Below are 26,296 nucleotides of genomic sequence, written 5' to 3'. Positions count from 1 at the left end.
GCGATATGTGTATACATGGAGTGCTATGGGAAAATTAACGGGAGTCTGAAAAGACCGTACTATATCCGGTCCTGCACTATAAGCGGTTACGTTATAAGTGGTCTATACTGTACATAGAGGGCCTCAGAAAACTTGTCTATACCAAGAGCCTCGGTGAAGAGTATGCTTCTTCTTTAAATAAACTGGAGACTGCCCTCACTGGATTGGCATTGCAGAAACAGACAAACATCACCCACCTTTTTGCAAATAAATAAATTTTGTGTTTTGACTAGCAATTTTTTTTTTTTTTGCTGGGGTCCCTTAATACGAACTTCGGAATATAACGAACGGACGCCGCGTGACGCTCAGGTTCGTTACAAGTAGTGGGCTCGACTGTATAGTCAGAAGCCGACTGTGCCTGGTTTCCAGGATGTTTGCCTCTGTGTGGCCCAGATGGAGCACAGAATGCTTGGCGGCATCGAGAACAAGAGCCACTGACAGTAGGCCGCAAACGTGGTTTTGGTTTTGTATCGTGCAGACAATTTTCGGACCCATTTTCTCAGAAAAAAGATGCGCATTCCATACAGTTAAACAGTGCATTTTGTCGACCTATGCCCATGACCTTTTGTTCAGCGGCGCAATGCCATACCCACAAAGCCATTGCAGTGGGTGTTACAAGCAGTCTATTGTGTTCATGTCCACATTACAAGGCAGTAAGCACTGCACCCTAGAAGACCTTACTGTATCTGAAACAGACTTAAAGAAAGTGGAGAAGTCTCAGCACATGAAAGGGAAACATTTTCCACAGAAAGTAACAATGTCAAGCTCTCACCTTCTGAAAGAAGTTCCTGTCAATGTCCCTGCTAGTTGTCTTGCGGTTCTGCAAATAAAAATAAACGGAGAGAGCAGAAAAAATTGGTCATGTCTGTGTGAAAGCCATCCAGATTGTCATATAAACATACTAATTTGGCAATAGGCATGACATTTAGCCTTCTAAACCGTAGAAATAATACTAGCAAGCATCATCATCATCAGCCTATAATTTATATCCACTGCAGTACAAAGGCCTCTCCCTGTGATCTCCAATTACCCCTGTCTTGCACTAGCATATTCCAACTTGTGCCTGCAAATTTCCCAACTTCATCTCCCCACCTGGTTTTCTGCCGTCCTCAACTGTGCTTCCCTTCTCTTGATATTTATTCTGTAACTCTAATGGTCCACCGTTTATCCATCCTATGCATTACATGGCCTGCCCAGCTCTATTTTTTCCTCTTGATGTCAACTAGAATATCAGCTATCCCCGTTTGCTCTCTGATCCACACCGCTCTCTTCCTGTCTCTTAACGTTACTCCTAAGATTTTTCGTTCCATCGCTCTTTGTGCGGTCCTTAACTTGTTCTCGAGCTTCTTTGTTAACCTCCAAGTTTCTGCCCCATATGTTAGCACCGGTAGAATGCAATGATTGTACACTTTTCTTTTCAACGACAGAGGTAAGCTCCCAGTCAGGATTTGGCAATGCCTACCGTATGCACTACAACCCAATTTTACTCTTTTGTAAATTTCTTTCTTATGATAAGTGTCCCCTGCGAGTAATTGACCTAGATAAACATACTCCTTTAAGGACTCTAGAGGCTGACTGGCGATCCTGAATTCTTTTTCCCTAGCCAGGCTATTGAACATTATCTTTGTCTTCTGCATATTAATCTTCAACCCCACTCTTACACTTGATGAGCAAGCATCAGAGTGCTCTAAATACTTTCTATTCAATGTGTTTATTTCTACGAACCACTTTTGGTTTTGCTACACAAGAGTTGGGTGATGTCGTGATACATTGGCTCGCTCTGTTCCTGCAATCACTGCGGCTGCCATAAAAAAGCACAGCCAGAAGAAATGCACGCAACAATAATCTTTTTTTGATAATTGTCATCGTCATCGTAGCCAGCCTTATTGCAACATGATGTCAACAAACTTCGCACAGTGTCGTGACAGTGTCAAGAATGCCAGGTGCAGCATTTCAAAACCAACTTTAATAATAAACTAGCATATCTTATAAGTGCTTGCCAACTTTTATAGTACTTGTTCAATCCCATCCGTTAACATGCCAGCAGAGTGTGGTAGAGTTTCTATGACTTCAGTTCCTTCAGTACTTCAGTAATATCTACCAGTACAACGTTAAGCGTCTTTACTGCATTGTGTTTCCAACTGTGACATTAGCTCTCCACGTTGTTTGTTATTGACCCTCAAGAAGTGTGATTTGTGTTTAAGATCTGTGGTTTCGTTGGTCAAGCAATGAAAGTCCCTTGACAAACTGGCTAGCACAAATGTGAAAGTTTGCAAAGTTAAACACTACTCATCATCAACTCTGAGGCACAGCAGCAGCAGCACAGACAGTTCCCCTGTTGTCAGCAGCTGCCTTCGTTTCAACATGATAAATTAAAATCTTGCTGCATTTGCAGGACAGAAATGGCTCACAGCACCAGAGGGAAACATCATGGCTGGCAGAACATTGCTACAACAAACAGTCGGTGATGCCTCGCTGCAGTCACTGGGTCTGACCGGTTACCAGGAGCATTCAGACAGTACCACCCGCACTTAGTTGCAGTGTTCAATTCTGACCACCGAAACACACTGTCACTTTTGAGAACGTTGCAGAGCATTCAAAAGCGACCAACAGAATACTACGTAACAGTCAATGGTTCCTGAGCCATTTCCAAAGACTACGCCCAAATAATTGACATCAGCAAAATTTCTTTCTATGGCTTTAAATTCTCAAGCTGCACTTATCTGCTAAACGTAATGCGCTGCCCTTTGAATTATCACAAACCCTTTCCCTTCCAATTCCGTTTGTGATCGTTAGATATACAGTCGATTTCCGCTAATTCGAGCCTGAAGGGACTGACAAAACTGAATGAATTATCCGGCGGGTCAAATTAAACAAGCTCCAGAAAAAACGCCATAACACAACTGATTCATTTGGCAGTATTTTCCCAATCCTAACGCGTGCCCGAATCAAATATGCACCCGCTTTCTAAGTGTCCACTAACTAACGTAGAAATTGCGTTAAAGCTCCAAACAAAGCAGTAATCTAACACACATCAGACTTTTTTTAGCAAGAAAATGGGCAAAGGTCTAATATGTGTTTCACAACGGCGACTGGTTTTCTATAGCTGGCTCCACCGCCCAAATTTTTGATGTCAGCTTTGCCGCAACACATCTCCGTTATGCGATAAAGCATACGAACACTGCAAAGGCGATTTTGGTTTTGTACGCGATTGCACCGCGCAGCCCAAATTTCATTAAAAAAAAAAGAAAGGCCCGCGTTACAGTTATGTGAATACCGTAATCGGACATTGTGGGCTATAGTTATTGCTAGAAAATCTTCCTAGGCAGTCCAAAAACAAGTGTTTTAAACGGGAGATGACATGTGTTCCAACACGTTCACTGTCCCCTAAGCTTTGCAAAGACAAGCGCTGCCACTAAAAGGGTCCCTATAGGGGTCAGGCATGTGCGGCGAAGGCAGATTTTTGGATCGGAATAACAAAAGCTTGGGCCAAAGAAATACATGGGCTCCAGGCAGGACTTTCGGTCGGGATTGAATTAACCCAAAAATCTAATTAACCGGAGTCGATTTAAGGGGGGAAGTGGGTTTTAGAAAAAAAAAATTTGCTCTTCAAGATATGGTGCTGAAAAGTTGTACCTATGTGCAATGATGCGTGCTTATGTTGAATATGTAGTCCATTTTTGGTTATCTCCCCTGGTTCTAATTTTATATGAGCTTCCATGAAATAATTTTTTGCATAGGTTTGCAAAATGTCTTATGCTTAGATTTCTCAAAATAGGGTATCTATGGCTTCTGTATGATTCAAGAGTGCCGTAAGACCAGCCTTATTGCTCTGCCTTAACTAGAACACGAGTTGCGAGACTTCAAAGTTAAGCACCAGAAAAACACTCCTTCGAGTTTCAACTTCAAAGCCACACAACTCGTGTTCTAGGTAAGGTAGAGCAATAAGGTTGGTCTTACGGCATTCCTTTAATCATACAAAAGCCATTGATACCCTATTTTGAGAAATATAAGCATCAGATATTTTGCAAATTTGTGCAGAAAGTATTTAAAGGACACTAGCATAAAATTGGAACCAAAGGAGATAAACAAAAATAGACCTCATATTTGAAATAAGCACAAGGAATTACATATACATACGAGTTTTCTGTGCTATACCTCAAAGAATAAAGATTTTTAAAAATCTCCGGTCAAAGGCCCACATGTCCCCTTAACAGAAGTCTACTGTGTATAGTTTCATGGCCAACTTCCTTGCCATTGTGCCTACCTAGTATGTTATTTCTGCATCTCTGACTTCGAGTTTAGCACTTTTTTCTCTGCTACTCTCCATGTCATTACTTATTCTATTCATTCTATTTCATTTTTATTCATACATACTGCAGCCCTAGAGGGCTATTTCAGGAGTGAGCACAAGGTAAAAAAGCAGGTGCCATAACAAAAGTGCACCTAATAATTGTTTCTAAGCAGACAAGGGTCACAAATGCTGTAAATGCCACTTTTTTAATCGCCAGCTGCGCGCCGCATTCATTCTCATCTTTTGCTGTGCTCGTTCGCTCGGTTACACCAGAAATGCCAACTCTCGCCGCATAAATGGCTGCCTAAGAGCTCCGCTTTGAAATGGAGCTGGGCAGGCCACGTAATGCGTGGCGCAGATAACCGATGGATCATTAGAGTTACAGAAACGGTGCCAACAGAAGGGAAGTGCAGTCAAGGAAGGCAGAGAACTAGGCGGGGTGACGAAATAAGGAAATTTCCAGGTGCAAGTTGGAATCGGCTAGTGCAAGACAGGGGCAATTGGAGGTCACTGGGAGAGGCCTTTGCCCTGTAGTGGACATAAAAATAGGCCGCCGTGGCCACATTTCAATGGGGGAAAATGAAATAACGCCCATGTCTCATGCATTGGGGGCACGTTAAAAATCCCCTGAACGTGCACCTAAATCTAAGTACACGGGTGTTTTCGAATTTCGACCCCATCGAAATGCGGCCGCCGTGGCCGGGATATGATCTCGCGACCTCATGCTCAGCAGCCCAACACCATAGCCACTGAGCAGATCATGATGATAATGAACTTCATTTTAATGAAATTTTCTATATAATGAAGTGTTTTAACTTTTGTAACTTCTTGTCAATAGAACACCATGTACTTTGAACCTTTATACATGAGTTCAATACAACGAAATTTCACTGCCACCACGAAGGAATACAGAGACAATAAATGGAAAATTCCACAGACGCCGATGGTCAAATGGTTGAATTACATGTGGCTGCTTGCGAACATATGCCTCAAATCGAGCGACATGCCACCGAGAACAACCGCCGAAATAGAGCAGCGTCATGTTCCACATAAAGTCCAATTGGAATAACATCCTACCGGGCCCCCGTACAGTGCATGCTTTAGGTGCGAGATAGCATGCGAGGGTAAGCCAAGAAGGATGGTGGTTTGATGCGTGCCATCTTTCTATGCAAGCAAGGGGAAAAGGCAGAGGGAGCTCACGATAATGCGATCAAGCATACGTGAGGGGGAAAAGGAGGGGAGAGGGGGAGGAGCAGGAGGCAGGTCGGCACGCGTCCCCTTTTCTAGAGCAGCTGTGGGTGCGGCTGTGCACGGCTGTCAGGTTGTCGACAAGTGCAGCCCGCGTGCCCTGTTTTAGAGGTAATCTGCCACGTGTGCAAAGACTGGGTGAGCTGGGATGGCGTGGCATTGTGGCGCTGTCTTTTCGCGCATTTATTGCTGGAGGTTGCGTAATTTCAAGCATCTGAGACACATCGAAGCAAGAGGCAGATGAAGCATTCACTACCCATTGCCAGCGTTTTTCATGATATACAGTTAAACCTGGATATAACGAAATTGACAAATTCCCGAAAAACTTCGTTATAAAGAGGATTTTGTTATATGCAGGTTCGGCACGAAAATTCGAAAAAAAAAATGCTTACCATATTTACTCAATTCTAACGCGCCCTCAATTGTAACGTGCACCCGTTTTCCGTTTTCGTAGAAGCACTCATCCTTGGAATGTCACACCAGGTACCGGATACGTGGACGCGTGTCGTTTCGCACAAGCGCGAGGCATCGCAAACGAAGGGCGAGCATCACGATGGCGTCGTAGCGTTGTATAGTGTTACAGTAGAACCCCGCTGTTACGTTCCCGGGGGCTGCGTTTTCCCAGCTGTTACGTCGTTTTCGGCCGGTCCCGGCACAGCTCCCATAGAACCCGATGCATTGGTAACCCCGCTGTTGCGTCGCAACTATGGGACCGTTCCCGCATCATACGTTGCGAACTGCCACCCCGCGCCGGCCCGAGCGGCCATTTTGACTTTTCATGTCGCTTAGCTTGGTGGCTTGACGATGGCATTGGCCGCCCAAAGTGCTGAGGGTGACAACTATGACGTATTTTCGGTTTCCACCAGCAAAAGTATGGCCCTTGAGATCCGTATTTGCTATATAAAGATCGTGTCTATGACGCGTTATGGCCCTAAAATTGGTTTTGGCTCATAGATATTCAGTATAAAGTCCAAGGGTGATAACGCAGTCGCCGCGTGCCGTATGCTGTATGTGCGAGTGAAAACGTGCGAGGGGAGCCGACGACCGCGTCTAAATCACGTGCATGCAAGAAAAGCAGGGAGGAAGCGCACCTTCTTCTGTTGCGCTCGAGGCACAGGCGAGGGAGCGAGGGGGGAGGGATAGCGGGGCGGCGTTGTGTTCTCTGGCATCAACTGCGTACTGCGCAGTGGCGCGCAGTCGCGCAGGCCGTATCTTGAAAGCGATCTGCGTTGGGGCAGAGTCTAGCAGTGTAGGTGCATCGGCGGCTCGTAGCTTTGCGTGTGCTGTGTGTTCTCGGCGCTCAGTGTGCGTTGAAGCGATAGACAACAGCACGAAGGTCACTTCGCTCACTTCTCCAGCGGAGCTTCCACACACCGCCAGCGCTTGACAGCGCGTGTCCGTGCTCATCGAGTCTGATGTGTCACAGCGTGTACCAGTGCGTCGGCAACATCAACTGGAAAAGGAGAGAGTGCCGGCTTGGCGGGCTAGGCCAGCTGCAGCAAGCGCCAGGATCACATTTGAATGAAGGGAGGGGGAAAGGTCACGCCCGCGGTGGCAAGATCGCCGGGTCAAGGGATGCAGGGCCGCCTCGCACACGTGTGCTCGCTTCGCATTCCGTCGTGGCGGAGAAGGTGTTTCCAGTTGCTGCTCGCGCAAAAATGACAAAATCTGGGGCGAAATCTCTAGGTGGTCGGAGGGGAAAATTCGTTATATCGAGGGGGTCTCCCGCTGCCACTTCGTTAGGTAGAGGTCTCAAATACATGTGCTTCTATGGAGTAATGACGGGGAATAGAAAAACTTCGTTATATCCAGGAATTCGTTATATGGAGGTTCGTTTTAAGCAGGTTTAACTGTATCACGTAATATCCTCTATTCAAAAACATGGTTCCATTATAATGTGCGGTGCTTTGCCCAGATCGGGAAAAGCTTTTTAAATGTGTTACATTAACACACACAAAGCAGGTACCTAGTACTTAAATACATCGTACCTGTGCCCGCCGCATCTGTGGTGGCTGGTCAAAAGTGAGCAGAGGCCGACGTGTTTTGCTCGGGGGTAGTGGGAACGTGTGGTACTCCTTCTGGTCAACACCAGGTGGTGCCACACAGTAGAGCAGCTTCCCGTTGACAAAGTCTTTCAGAATGTAGCGCGATGCACGAGGGTTATCTGGTAGCCCACTCTGTGTCATGAATCCTCGCATGTCTGCAAACAAATCAGTTAAGCAGCTGTTAAAATTACAGTAAAACCACTTTAACTCGAAGGTGTAGAATCTAGGAAGCATTTCGAGATATCTGGAGTTTCGAAATAAGAGAATTAGCGGAAATGTAAGCCCCTGGTCGTGCATAGACCACATACAGCATTTCGAAATAGCTGCCAGTAGCCGCTAAATTTCTCGCAACAGCTCAATATACTAGGAGTGGTATTTTCAATAGATCACTTTTGTGACATATTGCGCGACTCAGCACTTGACACACAGGCTGTCTATGGGCAACAGTGATCCTCACACAGAATCAAGCAAATGCTGTTGCATGTTTGTTCACGCACGCAGCTTTCAGATTTGCTTGGGCGCGAGCACACAAGACTTCTCCCGCATCAGTCATTGGGTTTCCGGTATTGTGCAGGTCGTCATGTCATGCAGACACTGCAATTTCCACACAACCACCGTGTCTCCGCACATGAAATCTTAGCATAGCGGAATGTAAGTGGCGCTCAACTAAAACCGTGCATTATCAATAAGATCGCAGCTGACCGTGAACGGCGATGATAAGAGTGGCATAAAATCAAGCGGAATTTGCTACAAACTCGTGGTACTGTCACTTTTTGGCGATATCGCAGCTACAGTATTGAAACCTTTAAGTAGCCACTTCTTCCTTGCATTGTAGCAGATGGGATTTCGAAATATCCGGGGAAAGAAATATCCAGAGCGCATTTCGAGATAAGAGGTGAAAAATACATGAAGTTGACCGAGAGCCAAGGAAAAGTTTAGACACACACTCATTCATTCAGGTCCAGGTAAATACCTCACAGTTTCCGACATTGGAACATAGTGTGATGTAAGAGTTATACTTTTTGGTATTTACAAGCAGCAGAAAGAATTACATACAGTAGAAAGAAGAAAAGCAAGACAGTTACGGTTTCTAAGGAAATACATAAAAATGTAAACAGAAAATGAAAAATACACTTTCAAGGAAGACGCAGCTGCTGAATCTACATAAAAACAGCAACACGTAGCAAAGAATACATTTATCATGCTAGTGAAACCGAGTATCCAGCAGTTCCCTAAAGATTATGGCGTCTTGTACGTTTGCTAAATCTTGAGGAAGGTTATTGCATAATACTATGGCACAAAACAATTTAATTAAATTATGGGGTTTTACGTGCCAAAACCACGATCTGATCATGAGGCATGCCGCAGTGGGGAACTCTGGAAATTTGGACCACCTGGGGTTCTTTATGTGCACTTAAATCTAAGTACACGGGTGTTTTCGCATTTCGCCCCCATCGAAATGCGGCCGCCGTGGCCGGGATTGCACAAGACAATGTGGATGTCTTAAGTCCATTGGTGTGACCGTGGAAATACTGAAAGATTGCGTTGTTTCAACACCTATGTTAAAATAACAGCTATGACAAAATACAAAACTTATGTTTTGTTATAACAAGTTCATGCATTATTATTCATTAGGCTGATTAGCGCTTCTTTCATGGCCTACAGCAGCTAATAACCAAAATTGCAAGCAGCTCAACCTCGTACAGTGGAGCCCCGATTGTACGACCTTGAGGGGACCACGCAAAGCCGTCGTATAATCCGGGCGTCGTATAAACGAAAAATTAAGAATATAGGCAGTGACGCTCAGTCTTGCCCATAAAAATGGGTACAGACTGCCTGAATAAGCCCGCGGCACGAACCTGCACAGCTTCTAAGGAAGGTAGATTAAATTATTTAAAAATTTGCATATTTATTTGATTGTAACACAAGTTTTTCTTAACTTTTTTTTTAATGATTTTCGTTGCTTGAACGAGACCCTCACATTACATTCGAATAACAACAAAATTGACTATTTTAAAAGAAGTATTCTAAATCCCATGATTTTTTGGCATGTTGGCAACTTGTAACTTTATGTCTCAATCCAATCTATAGACAAGTCGACCGAAGTCGGAACTTGTTTTTGGTTGGAATCGACGCTGTTTTCACTGTGCTTTTGAATGATTACGATGCTGCAAAGCCCTACAGCCTTTTGCGGTTTGATGCCGTTCATTCGCGACGCAGCGCATTTGGTATGACAGTCGCTTCGAGAGACGAGCAATTTTGATGGCCGAAGAGCTGGGAATGTCCGCCACGGCTCGATGTCTCGACGTCAATGAGTTGACGATTTGTGGATGGCGGGACCACCGGCAGGCCCACTTTAAATGCGAGTCCAGTCGGGAAGGCTCTGTGTAACTTGAGGTGGCCTGGTACTGACCCTGAATGATATGATTGTGCGGTCCTTTAAGAAGTATTTAAATCTCAAACAAGCTCGACAGCACAGAAGATGGCGATTCTCGGGTGATCACTTTTGGAGATAGTTTCGCTGTCGCGAGACTCTGCTCGTCCCGGCACCGAACCCCTCGAAGTATGCTTCCAACAGCTCTCTCGGCGCTGATAGTGGGCTTAGGACAGCACCAGAAAGACTTGTCGGGGACACTTTTAGCGCCGAGTCACACGAAACTTCGCAAAAGTGAAACTATCTTGAAAGTGATCACCCGAGAAGACCGCCCAAGGAAAGCTCCGTCTCCTCTTCAGACAACCATGATGAGTGAAGAGAACGTTTCTGAATTACGATTCATTGAATAAAGGTACCATTTCGTTTTCCGTTCATCTCGCATGACATTAGCGGTTTTATTTTCTTTATTTCACGTGGCTGGAAAGTCACCCCTCGCGTTAAATTCATGTAAATATGGTATTGCGGTGCGTTATCAGCCGCTGGCTGCAGTGTGCTTACGTGCCAGAATGCATCTGCTTAGAACTTTTTTTTTTATCGGACAGTACCAGAGAGGCATTGTACAAAGCGGGTCGGCGTAAAATTGCATCATATAATCGAGGTTATTATTACATTATTTCTATGGGGGTTTTGACGGGACCAAACCAATTAGAATTAGATCATTCTAAATGTCTCTAAAACGATTTCTGTTATACTTAAGATAATCATTTAAACCCAAGAACATACGTCAACACACATACATGATTTGGCTACTTAGTACTATTATGCCACTTGATATGTTCGCTTCACTTTGTTTTGCTACTGACGCTGACACAACATTTTATCGTTTTATGTTCAAAAAGCACAAGTTCTTGCATTAACTGCTCACAACAATGTGACCAGTGTGTTCTTGAACCTGGACTGTTATTGCCCTAAGTGCGTCTTCAACACAAGGATTTCAGCTTCACAAGCATTCATTGTGCTAGATGAGGGTCATCATGAAATCTATAGATGACATATAAATAGCAGCCGACTGAGAATCACTTCAGTCTTAACTTGCCAACAGCGACTGTGTTCGTCACGATTTTTGCAGCCAATTTAGTCATTTTCCTGGAGAGCAAAAGTTCATGAAATAAAGTTTTCCTTTTATTCGGTAACTGCTTCATTGTCACGTCATTTCGATACCGTCTGAAAGCATTGTTTGGTGATGCAAATGTGGTCTGCTGCTAAGTGCTCTAAATTAGTGTGTTCATGCATAATAGAACTTCTTGGGCATGTTGGTGGAGTTTACTAAACCTGGTTTTTGGGCGCCAGATGGGACACACAAAAGGAAAGACACACACACAAGGTGCCAACTACCAATTGATTTATTGCTGCAAGAAACAGCAAAGTGCAATTTTTGCGCACGCTAAACACTGTTCGCTGTCACTGATGACGTGACAGTGATGGCTATCTATGCTGTTTTGTTGCTTCTCCTGCCCAGAATATCAACATGCAAAAAGTATGGCTCCCATGTGCAGGCATTGAAATGCATGCTAAGATTCGCACCATCAAATGTCCCATCCAGTGCCCGAAAAAACATGTATTACTACAACTGGATGGTTACAAAGTGTTAGTACTTCCCATTACTATGGCAACTTTGGCCTCAAAGTGGGTGTTAGGCCTCCTGCAGTAAGTGCTTAATGCAGTGCCTTCCTTTGCACCACTGTTACACATTGAGACCAAGGCTAGTTCACCAGCATCCTTCAAGAAAACATAAGTCTAATATTTGAGCCCATGTTACTTGTTATGCTGATTATACTAGTTCAGACTTGTCACCCTTAAAACATAAAATATACTACCGCTAAAACCAAGAAATAATACATTTTGTGCGAAATAGTAGGAATTGTTTTATTAATCAAATGTACTCAGTTTATTGAAAAAAAATTTGCTGTCTTTGTTCTGTAGGGATGCTGCTCTATACATGTTTGTTCGTGAAATATCCATTTCATGGAAGCCAAAATTTCCCCAGCCATTTTAGTGGTGACGCTGCTGCCGGTAGGTCCGAACAATCAAGCCGGTCTGAGAAGTTGGGCTCTCAAAAATTGCTCGACAACTATATTTGCATTCTGTTGAGATCAGTTTTGCCCGAAAAAAGATGCAAATGAAAAACCATTAAATTACTAGTGTCTATACGCCAATCATAAGCGAGTTCTTGAAATCAGGCATTTTACGTCAAAATCGTAAAAGTTGACAGGTATGCTAGTTTATGTACTGATCAATGTGAGCTCACATCCATAGGCATTGAGCAGTTCCTCCGAAATGGGTGCCCTGTCCGGGTCTTCGGTCTCGTGGGGTGCTGGCAGGCAAATGCTGTAGGTGGACTCCAACACGTGCCTCGGGATCAGGCTAGCCACGTGAATAAGCAGTCAAGGGTCAACTCAGAGGCATGGAGAAGCTTTTATAGTTGCGTCGAACACTTTCAAGGGACTGCCCAGGTTGATCTACCTTGATTAAAGGACAACTATAGTTCACCTTTCCAAGTGCATGAACCTCACTAAAATGTGTTCTGCTGTATTTACTCGATTCTAAATGCCCTCAATTGAGACGCACACCCAAATTTCATGGCTAGGTACTGCTTTTGTTAAACCCCTTGCACATGATGACAGCCTAACAAACTTGCAGAGCGGGCACAAACCATGTTGCAGCTACCGTAGCTCATAAAAATGCTGACATGTGCAATCGATTGAATTACAGCTATTTTGAATGCTGCCTACCTTATCTTGTACACTATTATTTTGGTTTCATAGTCGATTCTAACATGTATGTCATTTTCCAGCAAGCATTTTTGTAAAAAAAGTGCGAGTTAGAAGCGAATAAATGGAGTATGCGTTCTGCTAGGTGCTGTAGTCACAGATGTTAAACACAACTGAGAGATGTGTAGTCATTCTGCAAGTTAATTTTAAAGATAGGAACATGCATTCCCAAATTATGCCCTTTTAGCCACTCTGCACTCACTTATCAAAACATCTGCAAAGAAGCAGCAGCAGCATTGGTGCCAACAATGCTGAGCTGTTTTTAAACAATGCGTGCAGGTTTCTTATTGCAGGGGTGGGAATGCTGAAACACGTTTTGGAGCAATTTTCGGAACAGAAAAATGTTAGTTATGGAGCAGCATATTTTCAAACTTGGAGGTTAGTAAAGAGGACTAAGAAGAATTACAGCGCAACAAGTGATTGAATGAAAGATTTTACGCATAACCTTAAGAGACAGGAAGACACCAGTGTGGATTAGACAGCAAACGGGGTAGCCGATATTCTAGTCTATACTAATAGAAAAAAATGGAGCTGGGCAGGCCATGTAACGTATAGAGCAGATAACCGGTGTTCTATTAGAGTTACAGAATTGTTGCAAAGAGAAGAGAAGTGCAGTCGAGGACAGCAGAGAATTAGGTGGCATGATGAAGTTGAGAAATTATCAGGCACAACTTGGAAACAGCTAGCGTAAGACAGGGGTAATTGCAGATCGCTGGGAGAAGCCTTCATCCTACAGTGGACATAAAAATAAGCTAATAATGATGATGATAATGACAGCACATTTAGGTGGTCCTGCCATAAAGACCATTAACTCTTGGCTTCCTGGCTGTTACGGTTTCCCAGTTATTATGCCTTCTTATTTTCTTTTGTAGGAAGCCTAGGACATGCAGCTACGGCATTAACAGTAGTGTTTTGAATGCCTAAACCTTGTTCCACTTGCAACTGCACATACATCATTTCCTGTCCACCCAGTTCTCGAGCAAATTTGACAAAATATTCCGGGGTGCTGAGCTGGCAGAGACAACAACACAATAGGATGAAGGATATAAGGTTGACGGGGGGCACGTGGTCTGTCATCTGGTCAATCGGCAGGATTCCGTGCACGATCATCTCAGCCTTGTTGCTCACAAAGTTGGGGAACACCAGGCCAGGACAGTCACACAGGCACAGCTCATCGTCCAGGTTCAGCGTCTGCACAGCCAAGATTATGGGCAACAGGTGGAGAAAGTTATTGTTTAATGAGAGAAAATCAACCTAGCCTTTCTCTGGCATGCTACTATTACAGCTACCCCCAAGATACAGGAAGATGCATATAGATGTGCCACTCAAAGTGCATGAATATGTAAATTTGAACGTTACAGGGCCTCTGTTCTGCCAGCATGTAGAACATAACTTAGAAGTAGAAGATGTAGTTTAAGACAGGCCTAAAGAAGTGGAACACTCTTAAAGGAGGAAAATTCCACTTTCCTTTGTAAACAGTTTTCAGTAAAACACATTTATTTTCAGGTCATTTCGTATTGTGCCAATTGTAAGAATCTTTAGGGGTGTGCGAATTTATATCGATCGAATATATTATTTCTCGAATATTCTATCTTTCGAATATCAGTACCTTCTATGAATAACCCAGCTGTGGTCGGTGACTCTACATGCGCAGCGTCTCCATGGTGTGCGATCTTTATAAGTACAACGTTCGACACCAGGTCGACTGGATCGATCGAAGTGAATAACGCTACACAAATAGAGCGGCTAGTACGTGGAAAGCACAGAAGCATGTGTGAAGATCGGGCCAATCAGCCACCGGAAGTCGCACTGATCACATCGAATACGCAAGTCAGAGTTCATGCATGCAGATTCGCGCAGTTCAGAGCTTTCTACCCACATGCACACACAGACAAACTTGGCACGCGTGCTCGCAGTAGTTGCTGACGGGTCGACTGCGGACCCAAACTCCGCTCCAATGGCCGTCAGTCTAACCCATACATGTGATCTTGCGACCGATCACTGATCAATGATCACCGTAGGAACATATTAGCAACAAGATTTTCATAACAGTTTGCAGCCCGTTATTGCATAGGCCAGCAGCGAATTTTCGTCACGGGCTCACCATTGGCAACACTGTCTAACCAATTAGGCCTAATCGGAGCTGCACTGTCGGGTGTTGGCGACTAAATTTACAGTTACTGAATCGACGCAGATCTATTCACAGCGCTTCCACGACCCTCAGAAATCCGACAAACCACCTTGCCAACGAAAGCGAGCGCACGGGATGACCATTGCATGTAGCTTCGAGCGACTCGTCACAAGACTAGCTTTGGATTTACATGGCAGGCTTAAAAATATCATGTGACAACGCCTTGACCCCCAACTGAAGATGCATTTACACAGACTTCAGATGGATGCAGACGAAAAAAAAGGGGGGAAGAGGGGGGAGGAGGGACGCCATGCGAACTTGCCGTGGACTTCCCGATTTGAGAACTCTTTACTGTCGGTGCTGACTGATGTGATGCGCCTTCCCTGCTTTTGTCTGTCGCACAGATTGGCCTTAACGAGCTGACTGTAACACAGAAAGCACCTGCCATAAAGATATAAAACCCTCTCTTCTGTTTTCTGGAAGAAAACTGGAAAGCAATACATATAGTCTCTTGTTACATAATGTGATTGGCCTCCTGAGCACGTGCAGCGCCGTGTTTCTTGCACAAAATCTGGAAGCATAAAGGTTTGTGTTAAATTTCCTGATATTCGATTCAATATTCTGCTTTTTTTTTCTAGATTCGATTTGATATTCGAATAGAAATCTACCATTCGATATTCACACACCCCTAATAATTTTAACGAGCCACATCAAGGCAGATTGAAAAACCTGCGGGGTCTTGGAATAGCGGAAGTGTTCGGACAGACCTTGCAGTCCAAGCAGTAGCTTGCTACTAGCTACTGGCGTGAGAACAACACTGCTTCTGAGTGTTCACCCCATGTCTGTAGTATGTCCGACCCTGAGCTTCCTTTCTAGCAAATGTCACTGCAGAAAGCTGACAGTGTGCGCAAAACACAGTTTGCAGTTCACAGCCATGTGATGCAGTGCCGTCCATGCACAGCGAAAAGTATACCAACGAACATTAGCTAGGCGATATCTTCTGGAACTGCTGCATTCTGTTAACTTCGTTAATGTGTGTGTTGCATGATTTTCATGCTAACCACAAAACCTTGCACGCTGTTTTTGTCACTTCTAATGCACTCGTTTTGATCTTTATTTTATGTTCAATATAAATACTTCTTTTACTGTATCAGCACAGAAGGTCCCGCTTCGTGTATCCCACCCGTTGTACCGCTCATAACAGCTACCCAGAGTCACTGCTATCACAGAAAGACGTCCATATTTCATTAAAAGAAGTAAGACGAACTTGAAACTACAGTCAGATTCTCTTCTTTTCTCTGATTAAAGGACCACCGCAACACTTTTGGCACATGTAAGAAAACCTCCACAATCTGTACACAATGCCTCCATGAACATGTGAGCCAGATGCATGTTGCACTGCAAGCACTGTTGCTCCACTGCATGTTGCAAGGAGTCCACGACCTCATATAGAAGATTGCTCGCTCTCTCCTACAACTTCCGAGGCCCGCTCTATTATCTACCATCTATGATGTTATAGCGAGCCGTCACCGTCAGGTTGATGCCAATGAAGTTTCTAGAGTGTACTAGAATGTGGGAGTGGGTCCAGCAGATGCCGTGGCAAACACCAAGACTGATGCAAAAAACGCTGAAATTGTGGTGGTGCTGCAGTTGCCTCATTCAGATGCACCCATTGGCAACTCCAAGCTCACAGGCAGAGTCGCTGTCGTGTGCTCGACATGCCGTTGTCTTCTCTATGCGCCATCGTTTTTGCATTGTTTTTGTCGTTCTTTCTTCACATTCTTTACAACTTGGTTGATGGGGAATAACATCACTGTTTCTGCCACGCTGCATATCTTTCACGAGAGTGATCGAAGCAGGCATGATGCTCATCATTTCTGTTCAGCGGTGGGTGCCATCTCCCCGACGTATACATGGTAATATTTTCTCTGGTAGCTCAGAAGGATGAGTAAACCACAGCAAAGAAAATACCATTTTGCACCATGCAGCAGAGTGACACGTCTCTCCAAGCCCCAAGCAGCTGCCTCCGCGCAGACATGCATCCGGTAAGTGCACAGGGCTGTTCATTCAAGGTAAATGCAACGGTGGCGCCACCAAAATTTCATCAAAGAACACCTCAGTGCAAAGCCCACCCTAGACCCACTCAAACAAGCTAGTAGTACATTCTAGTTGCGTTGCTGCATGCACCCAGTGCAGTACTTGTGGCACGCGATAAGAGATCCAAGCATCTCAACAGATGTGCCAGCAATACAACCAGCTGGTTGTCTTATTCGTATGAACAGCGCTCCAATAAATTTGAGGAACAAAAATTCCCTCATGCCTTCCCACAATGTCACAGACGCACGGGACAGCCCACAGATGCCAGCCCTTGAGCAATAATTCATGATCATGGATTATACTCCTGAGCAAAAGCTCACACACCTCTCAAATCTTCTAGCAAACGGGGAAATGTTGGTTGTCAACGCGTCACACCCGCCCTGTCGCACTCTGGCACCTTTGTCAGATGCCAACTTTGGAGCGTGCACCGCAGGAGAAAGAGTGCTCCCCTCCCTTTTTTTTTTGGTTGTTGCTAATGTTTTTCACAATTCAGGTTGCTCAAGTTGCTCATTTTTGTCATGTTGATAAAATGTCTTACGCTTGTTAATACCTTTTTTATTTGTATTAACTCTCTATGCCATTTTATGCCTCAACATACTTGTAGCACTTCCAACTATTTATCTACCCTGGAAAGGTAAAACAAGGTCACACACTTTAACAAATTAGTAAATAACGTAAATAAATAGAAAAAAAGAGCAATAAACCTCTCTCAGTTTGCAAACAGCGTGACGTCACTGCCAGTGTGCCCCTCCCATCTGCCACACCTCCGAAGTGGGCGGTTGTTAGCAAAAAAAAAGTTCATGCGACCTGTTTTCTCTGCATAAGAGCACTGCTTGTATATCAACTGCCGTGATCGTAATTCCAGCATATTACCATTTTTTGAAGTGACAGCATTAGCAATTACGAACTGTACTTAGAAAGTATAATTGTCCCCGTTTTACCAGCATGACAATATAGCGCTGTTGCTGAGTGCATGGTTCGTAAGAGTGTGCCTCTTCCATAGATGAAGCAGCCACAAAAATGTATTACTCTTCGAAAGCAAACATTTTAACACAGATGCTGCACATTTTCGTGGTGCCAAAAAGTTAATTCGCTTAAATGACTGGTCATCGAACAAAAATTTTCATTGCATTGTCATAAAGGTATTAATTTGCACACAATTTACACTGTAGCTTGAAACTATATCCAGTACAAGATGAACTTTTTCTGCAACTATCAGCCATACCCATCCCGCCGGCTCAATGAAGCGGTACCAAGTGGTGGCGCCTAAATTCAGAAGAGGGAGGAATGCTGAAACACTTGTTAACCTGCTTTAAGAGCACGGTAAAATACCCCAGGGGGTCAAAGTTAATCTGGAGCATTTTCTTAAAGTATCTCCTGTAAGCCGCCAGGCAGCTTAGGGATGTTAAAGGGACACTAAAGGCAAACATTAAGTCAACGTGCAATCTTAAAGTACGATCGCAGAAACCTCGAAACGGTCATTTCATGCTCAGAAAAGACTTAATTTATAAGAAAATTGCGTCTGCAACGTCCGCGTACCTCTAGCGGCGTTCAAATCGCCTGCCCTTCCAAGCGAGGAGTGGTGACGTCATGGTCTCATAGTGACGTTGTGCTGTCGGTGAGTAAAATACCGCCCGCAGACGGCACTACGGCTTTCTTGCGGAAAACGCAGACGCGCGGCCAGAAACAGAGCAAAGACAGAGCCGACGGTAGTGCGAAAGCGGAAGGAGAAGCGTGCACTGAATTGTAAACGTGATGATTTGTCGACGCTAGTCGCAATGGACCTTGTTGACGACACTGACGACACAGTGGCTCGCGATGCTGGGCTCGATTTCAACGATTTAAACTCCGATGAGCATGACATGCTGCTGAGGGCTCGCGCTGCCGGCGTCGCTACGTACTACGACGATGGCCTCGACACCGGCTTTTCCAAACGCGAAAGCAGCGAGGACTCCAGCAATGCGACGTCGGGCGACGAAGCTGGTCCCCGTCTGGACGTGCCATCGCGCGGACCGGGCATCCCACGACATCACATGAACGTGGCCATTCCCTGCTGCTTGCAATTTCAAGTGCGAGTGAAGTGCCAGCAAAACCAGCGCAGCACTACACAATAACGGAACTACTGAAACTCGAAAGCGCGTGACGCTGAGTCAAGCGAAAACGAAACCTTTACACCACCCACGTCGTTATCAAGGGTAATGCCAAAAACTTTTTTTCTAAGAATCTAATAGAAGCAGACAAGTAGCATTTTCTTCTGTCTTATAATCTAACGAAATCATCTTTTTAATCCGAGTCGTTGAGTACTAGTGACCTAATTTTATTGAGGAGTGCCTTCGTTTTCAGGAAAGTACATGAATGTCCCTGGGGAGTCTCTTACTGTGTCCTGCATTTACGTCAATTTCTCGATTACTAAAGCTCTGTTGGCGATTATATTGACGCCTTAGATGTTCTAGAGCATTACTCTATAACTTTAGCTTGACTTTTCATTTGCCTCTAGTGTCCCTTTGAACACATTATTTAATTTTAATTATTAGCCATGGTCATGTGAATGTACAAAGCAAAAGCGTACATAAGTACATAATCCGTTGCGCGGTAACTTCGCTGCAACTGCTGCCTCCCTTTGCTGCTCTCAACTTTCGAAGACCCAACTTTTGTATGTTTATATGCATCATCCCAGCATGAAGTCCGTGCCATAAAGGTGAGCATAACAATAAAGAAAAAAAAAAAGAATGCTCAGTTTTACTCAAGACCCGTGAGATCTGCATTAAAACACTATAATTTCAGTGGTTTGCCTTTTGGGAATTCCTCATGATGAAATGTATACACACAGCTTTGGCAGTGGTCAAAACATGGTAGAAGCTCATCTGTAGTCATACCTTTCAGTCGATAAATTATGCTCAAACAAAGGCTTTTTTTGTATTTTTCTGCACAGAGCGCATAGGGCACCGAGATACACGCACTCACTAATCATCACGTCTACAGTCTACGCTCGTTATAACAGACCTGCGCACAACAGACTTTCAGATATAACGGATCATAGTTCAACCTTAGTTTGCTCTACATATTTTATTAATGCAACAAAGTTAGCTTTTAACGGACCGTGCTACAACGGACAATCGGCTAGAGCAGACGAAATCAGCGGCAATTTTTTTTTGAAAATCGGGCGTATAAAGCATACTTTTGCCGTGTTGACACGGGCTGACAACAGACTTGTGAGGGTCAGACGATCGCGACTACAATCTATCACGCGCCCGCAAGGGAGAAAAGCGGGGCGGAAGAGTGTCGTCTCTTTCGCACGCGAGGCACGGGGGGGGGGGGGGGGGTCTACTAAAGCGGCTGCTGCTTACGGCACGGCCACGCGGGTGCCATATCTTGCAAGTGATATTACCTTGAAAGGACAAAGTGCACTCAATGCCAGTAACTTCGTATGCGCCGTGCTTTTGAAGTTTAGTTCACGTTGAAGCGAGAGAGAGTGCGAAGGTCAATTTGCTTGCTGCTTTTGCCATGCTTCCTGACTGCAGTGTTTTGAAAGCGAGTTTCCACGGTCATCAAGCGAGATGTGTTCATGTTTGCGTGTGCGTGCGTGACACTATGCTTGTTAATTTAGTTAGTAAGTGAAGTGTGAACGGCCTATAAAACTGCTATCCTTACTTCGTATAGCTGTCTACTAATTTGCTATTGCAATCAATGCTTCGCCTTTCAAGCGAAACTGCAACTTTTTTTTTGTTTACTTTGGACGTTGGTCACTCACTCTTTGCAACAACATTGTTAGACATCGTGACCAAAGTTTTGTAAGTGAGGCGTTTCGGATATTACGGACTTCGGATAAAACGGACGTTTTTTGTAGGATTATGAGGGCCTATTGTAACGAGAGGCGACTGCAGTTCATTCTCACCTGTTCAAGAATTACGGGTGCTGAAGTTTTAACGGCACCTGATCACTACGACTGGCTTTATTACACACAACATGCGTCCGCAGCCTCAGAAGCGAGATGTATAGCTAATCGCATAGTACAGCCCCTCCCCCCCCCCACACACACACACGCACACACACACTGTGGTCCGTCAAAGATGAGCCGATATTGTCGCCATTTTGCGCAGCACAATTGACCACAACAATGTGGCCCACTTCCACGGAAAAGTTGTTATTCTTCATCGCCCAACCCATCACAGACGACCACATGGTTCACTTTCACAAGTAAAAAAAGGCCAGTGTCGCCACATGTCATTGTTTTCCGACACATATTACTGCTAATCTGGCTGGCAAGAGAATTGTGGAGATTCAGGTAAAAAAATAAAACAGAGAGAGAAACATAAGTCCACGTGCCGCCAACCTACACCAAGCACTGCACAGCTTCACCATGCAGAAAGCTGGCGGTGGCTGTGTTTCGCCAACTATGGTTACTGCACATGGGCCAGCGACGTCACAATGTGACGTACCTCAGGAGAGGTCTATAGGCAGGACATTGCTACTGGCACCATCAAGCTGACAGGAAAAGTGTCAAAGTGAGGTACGGGGAAATTAAACAATGTGTTCTTTTTAACTGAATTATTTTAGGTGCTTTTCAAAAATTTATGCAGGAATACATTCATTGAGAAGCATTGGATTTGTTCTAGCACATTCTCAGTTTTGAAGCAAATGTGTCGCACAACACATGTAACGTTTTGTGTTTCTCTCATCAGATTCGGTTCCATATGGCACCATGACCAACAAGCAGGCCAAGAAACATGTTGGCCCCATGTTGGGCTGAGCAGTACTGCACCTGAAAGTGCTTGGTCTTGCCCGGTGTAGTGGACACAGAGACCTTCTTGCAGCGAACCAGTGCATTGATGGTCGAGCTCTTGCCCACGTTGGGGTAGCCCACCTGCACACGATAAACAAGGGCACACCCGCGGGCACTAGTACCACTGAACCGCAATTGCCAATATCATTTGAGAAGCCTGGCTGGGGCAGTGAGTACAAAAAATAAGAGAGAAAGTATACTAAGATCCCAGGAACAGCATAATTAGGAAGTTTGGATGCCATGCTCATTGCAACTTAGGATTCCATACTTCCAGTATTTCATACCTCCGATTTGCCTCTGAACCACTAAATTTATGTGGGCACTGCATTTATATTACACGTAAGATGTGGAAACATTACAGAATAGCAACATAACAAACGGGAACCTAACACTGTACAGAGGAGTCAATGGGACCGCAAGAAAATAACTGTCTGTAAACACGTGCATCTAAAGCCTCTTTCTTTTTTTTTCTCAGTGTGACAGCGTCTGTAGCGTCCCATGTCTGATGTCAAGAAGCAACAAGTAGGTGAACAGTTTCACCACCAAGAAAGCTATGTCCGCTTAAGGATGCAAGAAGGGGAGCACAAACATTAGTACAGCCAAACCCACTTAGAACAATATTCAAGTTACGACATCCTTTTGTTATTCCCCAATAATTGGTATAACAGGGTTCTATAAAAAGAGCAGAGGGAAGACATCCAAAGATTTTAGTTAGACAGAAAGAAGTACAGTAAAATCCACTTAATAGCATTACCGGTTTTAACAATACAGTCGAACCCATTTACAATAATCCCAGATATAACAATCTATCGGTTGTAACGACCATATTTCAATGCATTTACGATTTTCAGACCTCCCCTATGGAAACTGCTTCCAGATATAACGAACGTTTTTTAAATCACCATACTGCTACAATGAACGCTTCAAGCCCGGTCATGGTAAAAAAGAGACGAAGTACCAAAGCACAGAAGCTAGACCAAACTTGGCTCACGGCAGCGTGCGCCCCTCTCCTATCCAACCGCAACAATGATGCCGCCTACGAGATGAGTGAGCGACTACCTCGCGCAGATTTCGGAAGCCACGAAGAAGGTCACGCGTGGTCTGGCGTGCCACGTACAGCATAAACAGCATGGCGCGGGGCTTGCGCCAGTGCAATATCGGATGCCACAACGGCGTCACTCTCGTTTTTGCACACTTGTCCGTGTGACACCATGTGCATTATGTCTGCTTCAACGATTTGGAACGAACATCTATGTTTTTCCACAATGGGGAACAATGGCTGCTCAAGTGTTCCTGTCGACACGGCCCTACCTGGTCTGCGAGAACACTGCAACACGCGCTGTCACCATGCAATGTTGCAAAGAGTCAGCGGTTTCTACGCCGTTATCAGGAGATTACGGTTCAGCAGCACTTTGTTTACACGATGCCAATTGCTGATAATGGTTCGCGGTGGCGTTTTGCCTTTCGAACATCGAATTTTTTTCGCCCAAAGCGACATAGATAAATTAATTTTACAGCTCTTGTGTGGCTGAAGCGCAGTCGTAATGCCAAGACCATGATGTCCGAGACCTTCGCAGAATGGCAGCACGCCGCTGTAGTTTCTGTAGTTTACGGCCAACTAAAATGTTTCGTCCTCGTGTGCAGAAGACACGTCATGTCCCGCTGGTAGTAAAGTATCATGAATAAAAAATGGCGGCTGTGCTTGCAGTTTTGAAATGACAAGTTATAGGAACCGGGTACCATTTTGGAAGAGCTACACGACGCCGCATTTCGGTCTTTAGATGTTTAAACTCTAACAGAAGTTTACAGCTAGGTGCAGGAACGCACCGGGAACAAAAATGACACTGAAAATCTGGTTTTCGGACCATAGTGCTGCCGAATTGTAACTGCAGACGCCAGCTTCAGTGCGGTTAATTTTCAAGCGTTTTTAAGGGTGTGTCCGTATATAAAGAACTACTGATATAACAACCAATTTTCATGGAATTATCAAGTTCGTTATAAATGAATTTGACTGTATTCAGATGTAACAATGAAAAGCAGCCATGCGGGAACATTTGTGTGTGTTCTATGGTAAAATAAACCATTTAAAAGAATTTTCCCATGCCAGATTATTGGCTATAAGCCTATAATTAAATCTGGCTACTGGGTGTCTGCGCCAAAAAGAAAAAGAATGAGATATCCTCAGAAAAAGAAGAAAAAAAAAAAACAAATGCGAGCCACTGCATCCGTCTGCTTGCCTCACACCTTTGTTACCCCCCCGTTTGTGCCGCGTATCCCACATGACACGCCTTCGTTGCATTGCCCGATGCATTGCAGGCTTCCCGCGCCCCTCTCCCGTCTTTGCTTCATGCCTCTGATACACAATTTGGCTACGCCAATGTCGGAGGGGTGGGAAGGAGACAGGAAATGGACGCATGAGGCTGGCGAAGCACAGGGCAATGCGACGAAGGTGTGCTGTGCAAGGTGCATAACACAAAGGCGGGTGTGGCAAAGGTGTGGAGCACACAGGCAGATGCAACGGCTCAGGGTTTTTCCTTTCTTTTTCTTTTTAAGGATTTTGCGTTTTTTTTTCTTTCGCGACACACACCCAGCAGGCACATTTATTTGTTATACATAGTCGAACCCATTTATAATGAATTCGATAGTTCCACGAGAAGTGGCCATTGTATCAGTAGTTCGTTACATGTGGACTCACCCTTCAAAGTGAACAAAAATTAACGACACTGAAGATGGTCGTTGCAGTTATGATTCGACACCACTTTGGTCCGAAAATTGTATATTTCGTATCTTACTTCTTGTTCCCAGCACTTTCCCGCATCTAGCTCAAAGTTTTTAAACGTCATCTAAAGAACCAAATGCAGCGGCACTGCTCTTTCAAAATGGAGTCCAGCCGTTTCGGATCACTTGCCATTTTGAAACTACGAGCGCAGCTGCCGCCTTTTTTCTTTGAGAGCCTGTTATATATTTTACTATCAGTGGGACACGAGTGGATTCTGAATATAATAGCAAAGCGTTCTAGTTGGCTGGTAGCGGAAACTGCTGCGGCATGCCGTCATATTGCAAAGGTCTTGCCATTACAACTGCAGCACCAGCCGCACGCATGCAGAGTGCTGCGAAGTTCCATTTTCCATGTCGCTTCGGTCGAAAAAGTGTGAAGTTCGAAATTTAGAACGCCATCACGATGTTTATCGGCAACGATGTTAAACAAAGCATCGACGTCGTAGTAATGTCCAGCAACTCTAAACTAGAGTGCCACTATTCTGACCTCCAAGATTTCATGCGGTGCCACACGAGAACTACACAAGCACCGAGAACTACGCAAGAACTAAGTGCCACCATCGTGGCCTCCGTTGTACCTCGCCCTGAAATATGAAAAGCATGGTTACCCTAGCATGGTTGAAAGCGAGAGACTTTCCTCGTAGCTTCTGAAATCCACACGTGGTGCTCGGTCCATCTCGGCAGTCGTATTTTCATTGCTGTTGAACTGGAGTGAGGGCTTGCTGCCGTGCTCCCAGTTTGGTCCCGATTCCATGCTTTGGAACTTTGCCTGTGCCCTCCTTTAACCGCGAATGGTTTTGAAGTGTTCATCGTAACAGTATGCCACTGTTGAAAACGTTCGTTATATCTGGGCGCAGTTTCAATACGCAATACGTAGGATCGGAAAACCGTAAATGCAATAAAATGTGGTCGTTATGACCGATAAATTGTTATGTCTGAGGTCGTTACAAGCAGGATAGACTATGACTGATAACGTGGCATGGAAGCATTGTATTAAGCGGTTTATTTCGCTATAGAATACATACAAAAGTTGATGGTGCATTGGCTGCTAATTGTTATATTCGACATATTGTTAAAACCGGCATTGTTATAATTGGGTTCGACTGCACATGTTTATTTGCCTGCATTAGAAGTGCACGATGGCAGCACCCCAATAGCTCAACAAAATAGTCTATGTGCATCATCACACTCGGCTCATGCAAGTTGTCTCTAGCTCATGCTGATGTAAAGCTCACCAGGCCAATGACGGTCTTGCCGTTGCACTGCTTGGACTCGGGGTGGATGGTGCGAAACAGCTGCAGCAGCTCATCCTTGCTATACAGCTCAGAACTGTTCGCCTCCGTGCACGTCCCTGCAGACAAGGCATCATTCACTTTCCCCATCTCTTTCTTGGTTACTTTTGTGCTGTACAAGGTCATCGACTCTTTGGGCGAACACTTCATTAGTGTGTAAGCATTTACTGCCCCTTTATTTAGTGCAGTAGAATCTCGTGAATTCGAACTCCAAGGGGCCAGGAAATATATTAGAGTAAAACTGAGTTTGAACTAAGGAGCCCCTTCAAATACAGTGCCCAATCGATTGTGCAGTACAGCACGCAACACCAACACAGTCACTGGGCTCACATTGAAAAAGCCTTATCTCTCTTCCATCAGTGTGCGAAGACATGTGCCAGAAGA

At 44.7% G+C, this 26,296-nt stretch overlaps 2 protein-coding genes across 2 annotated transcripts; both read right to left on the bottom strand.

Moving 5' to 3' along the window:
• Positions 1 to 716: 716 nt before the first annotated feature.
• Positions 717 to 12,427, bottom strand: LOC125939650 (large subunit GTPase 1 homolog). The gene is made up of 4 exons (XM_037702345.2): positions 12,309 to 12,427; positions 7,570 to 7,781; positions 812 to 859; positions 717 to 725 (listed from the first exon to the last, which is right to left on the bottom strand). Exons 2-4 carry the CDS (start codon positions 7,777 to 7,779, stop codon positions 717 to 719), a joined length of 267 nt encoding a protein of 88 aa, XP_037558273.2. The 5' UTR covers positions 7,780 to 7,781; positions 12,309 to 12,427.
• A 688-nt stretch (positions 12,428 to 13,115) lies between these two features.
• LOC119435507 (large subunit GTPase 1 homolog) lies at positions 13,116 to 26,053 on the bottom strand. The gene is made up of 4 exons (XM_049659862.1): positions 25,856 to 26,053; positions 21,822 to 21,923; positions 13,758 to 14,022; positions 13,116 to 13,135 (listed from the first exon to the last, which is right to left on the bottom strand). The coding sequence occupies exons 1-4, from the start codon at positions 26,036 to 26,038 to the stop codon at positions 13,116 to 13,118; spliced, it is 570 nt and encodes a 189-aa protein (XP_049515819.1). The 5' UTR covers positions 26,039 to 26,053.
• Between the last annotated feature and the right edge of the window lie 243 nt (positions 26,054 to 26,296).

This window comes from Dermacentor silvarum, unplaced genomic scaffold (assembly GCF_013339745.2).
Source record: "Dermacentor silvarum isolate Dsil-2018 unplaced genomic scaffold, BIME_Dsil_1.4 Seq768, whole genome shotgun sequence".
In the NCBI taxonomy this organism is placed as follows: Eukaryota; Metazoa; Arthropoda; class Arachnida; order Ixodida; family Ixodidae; genus Dermacentor; species Dermacentor silvarum.
This window is presented reverse-complemented; position numbering and strand designations above follow the sequence as displayed.

Bases quoted from the DNA above. Each gene is read 5' to 3' on its own strand.
- LOC125939650 (XM_037702345.2), bottom strand. From the start codon at position 7,779: ATGCGAGGATTCATGACACAGAGTGGGCTACCAGATAACCCTCGTGCA. The intron at 860-7,569 runs GTACGATGTATT...TTTTATTTGCAG, and splicing joins CACAGATGCGGCGGGCACAG to AACCGCAAGACAACTAGCAG.
- LOC119435507 (XM_049659862.1), bottom strand. From the start codon at position 26,038: ATGACCTTGTACAGCACAAAAGTAACCAAGAAAGAGATGGGGAAAGTG. The intron at 21,924-25,855 runs GTGAGCTTTACA...TATCGTGTGCAG, and splicing joins GCAAGACCGTCATTGGCCTG to GTGGGCTACCCCAACGTGGG. The intron at 13,136-13,757 runs GTTTAGGCATTC...AACGTGTTTCAG, and splicing joins GCAGTTGCAAGTGGAACAAG to CATTCCCACCCCTGCAATAA.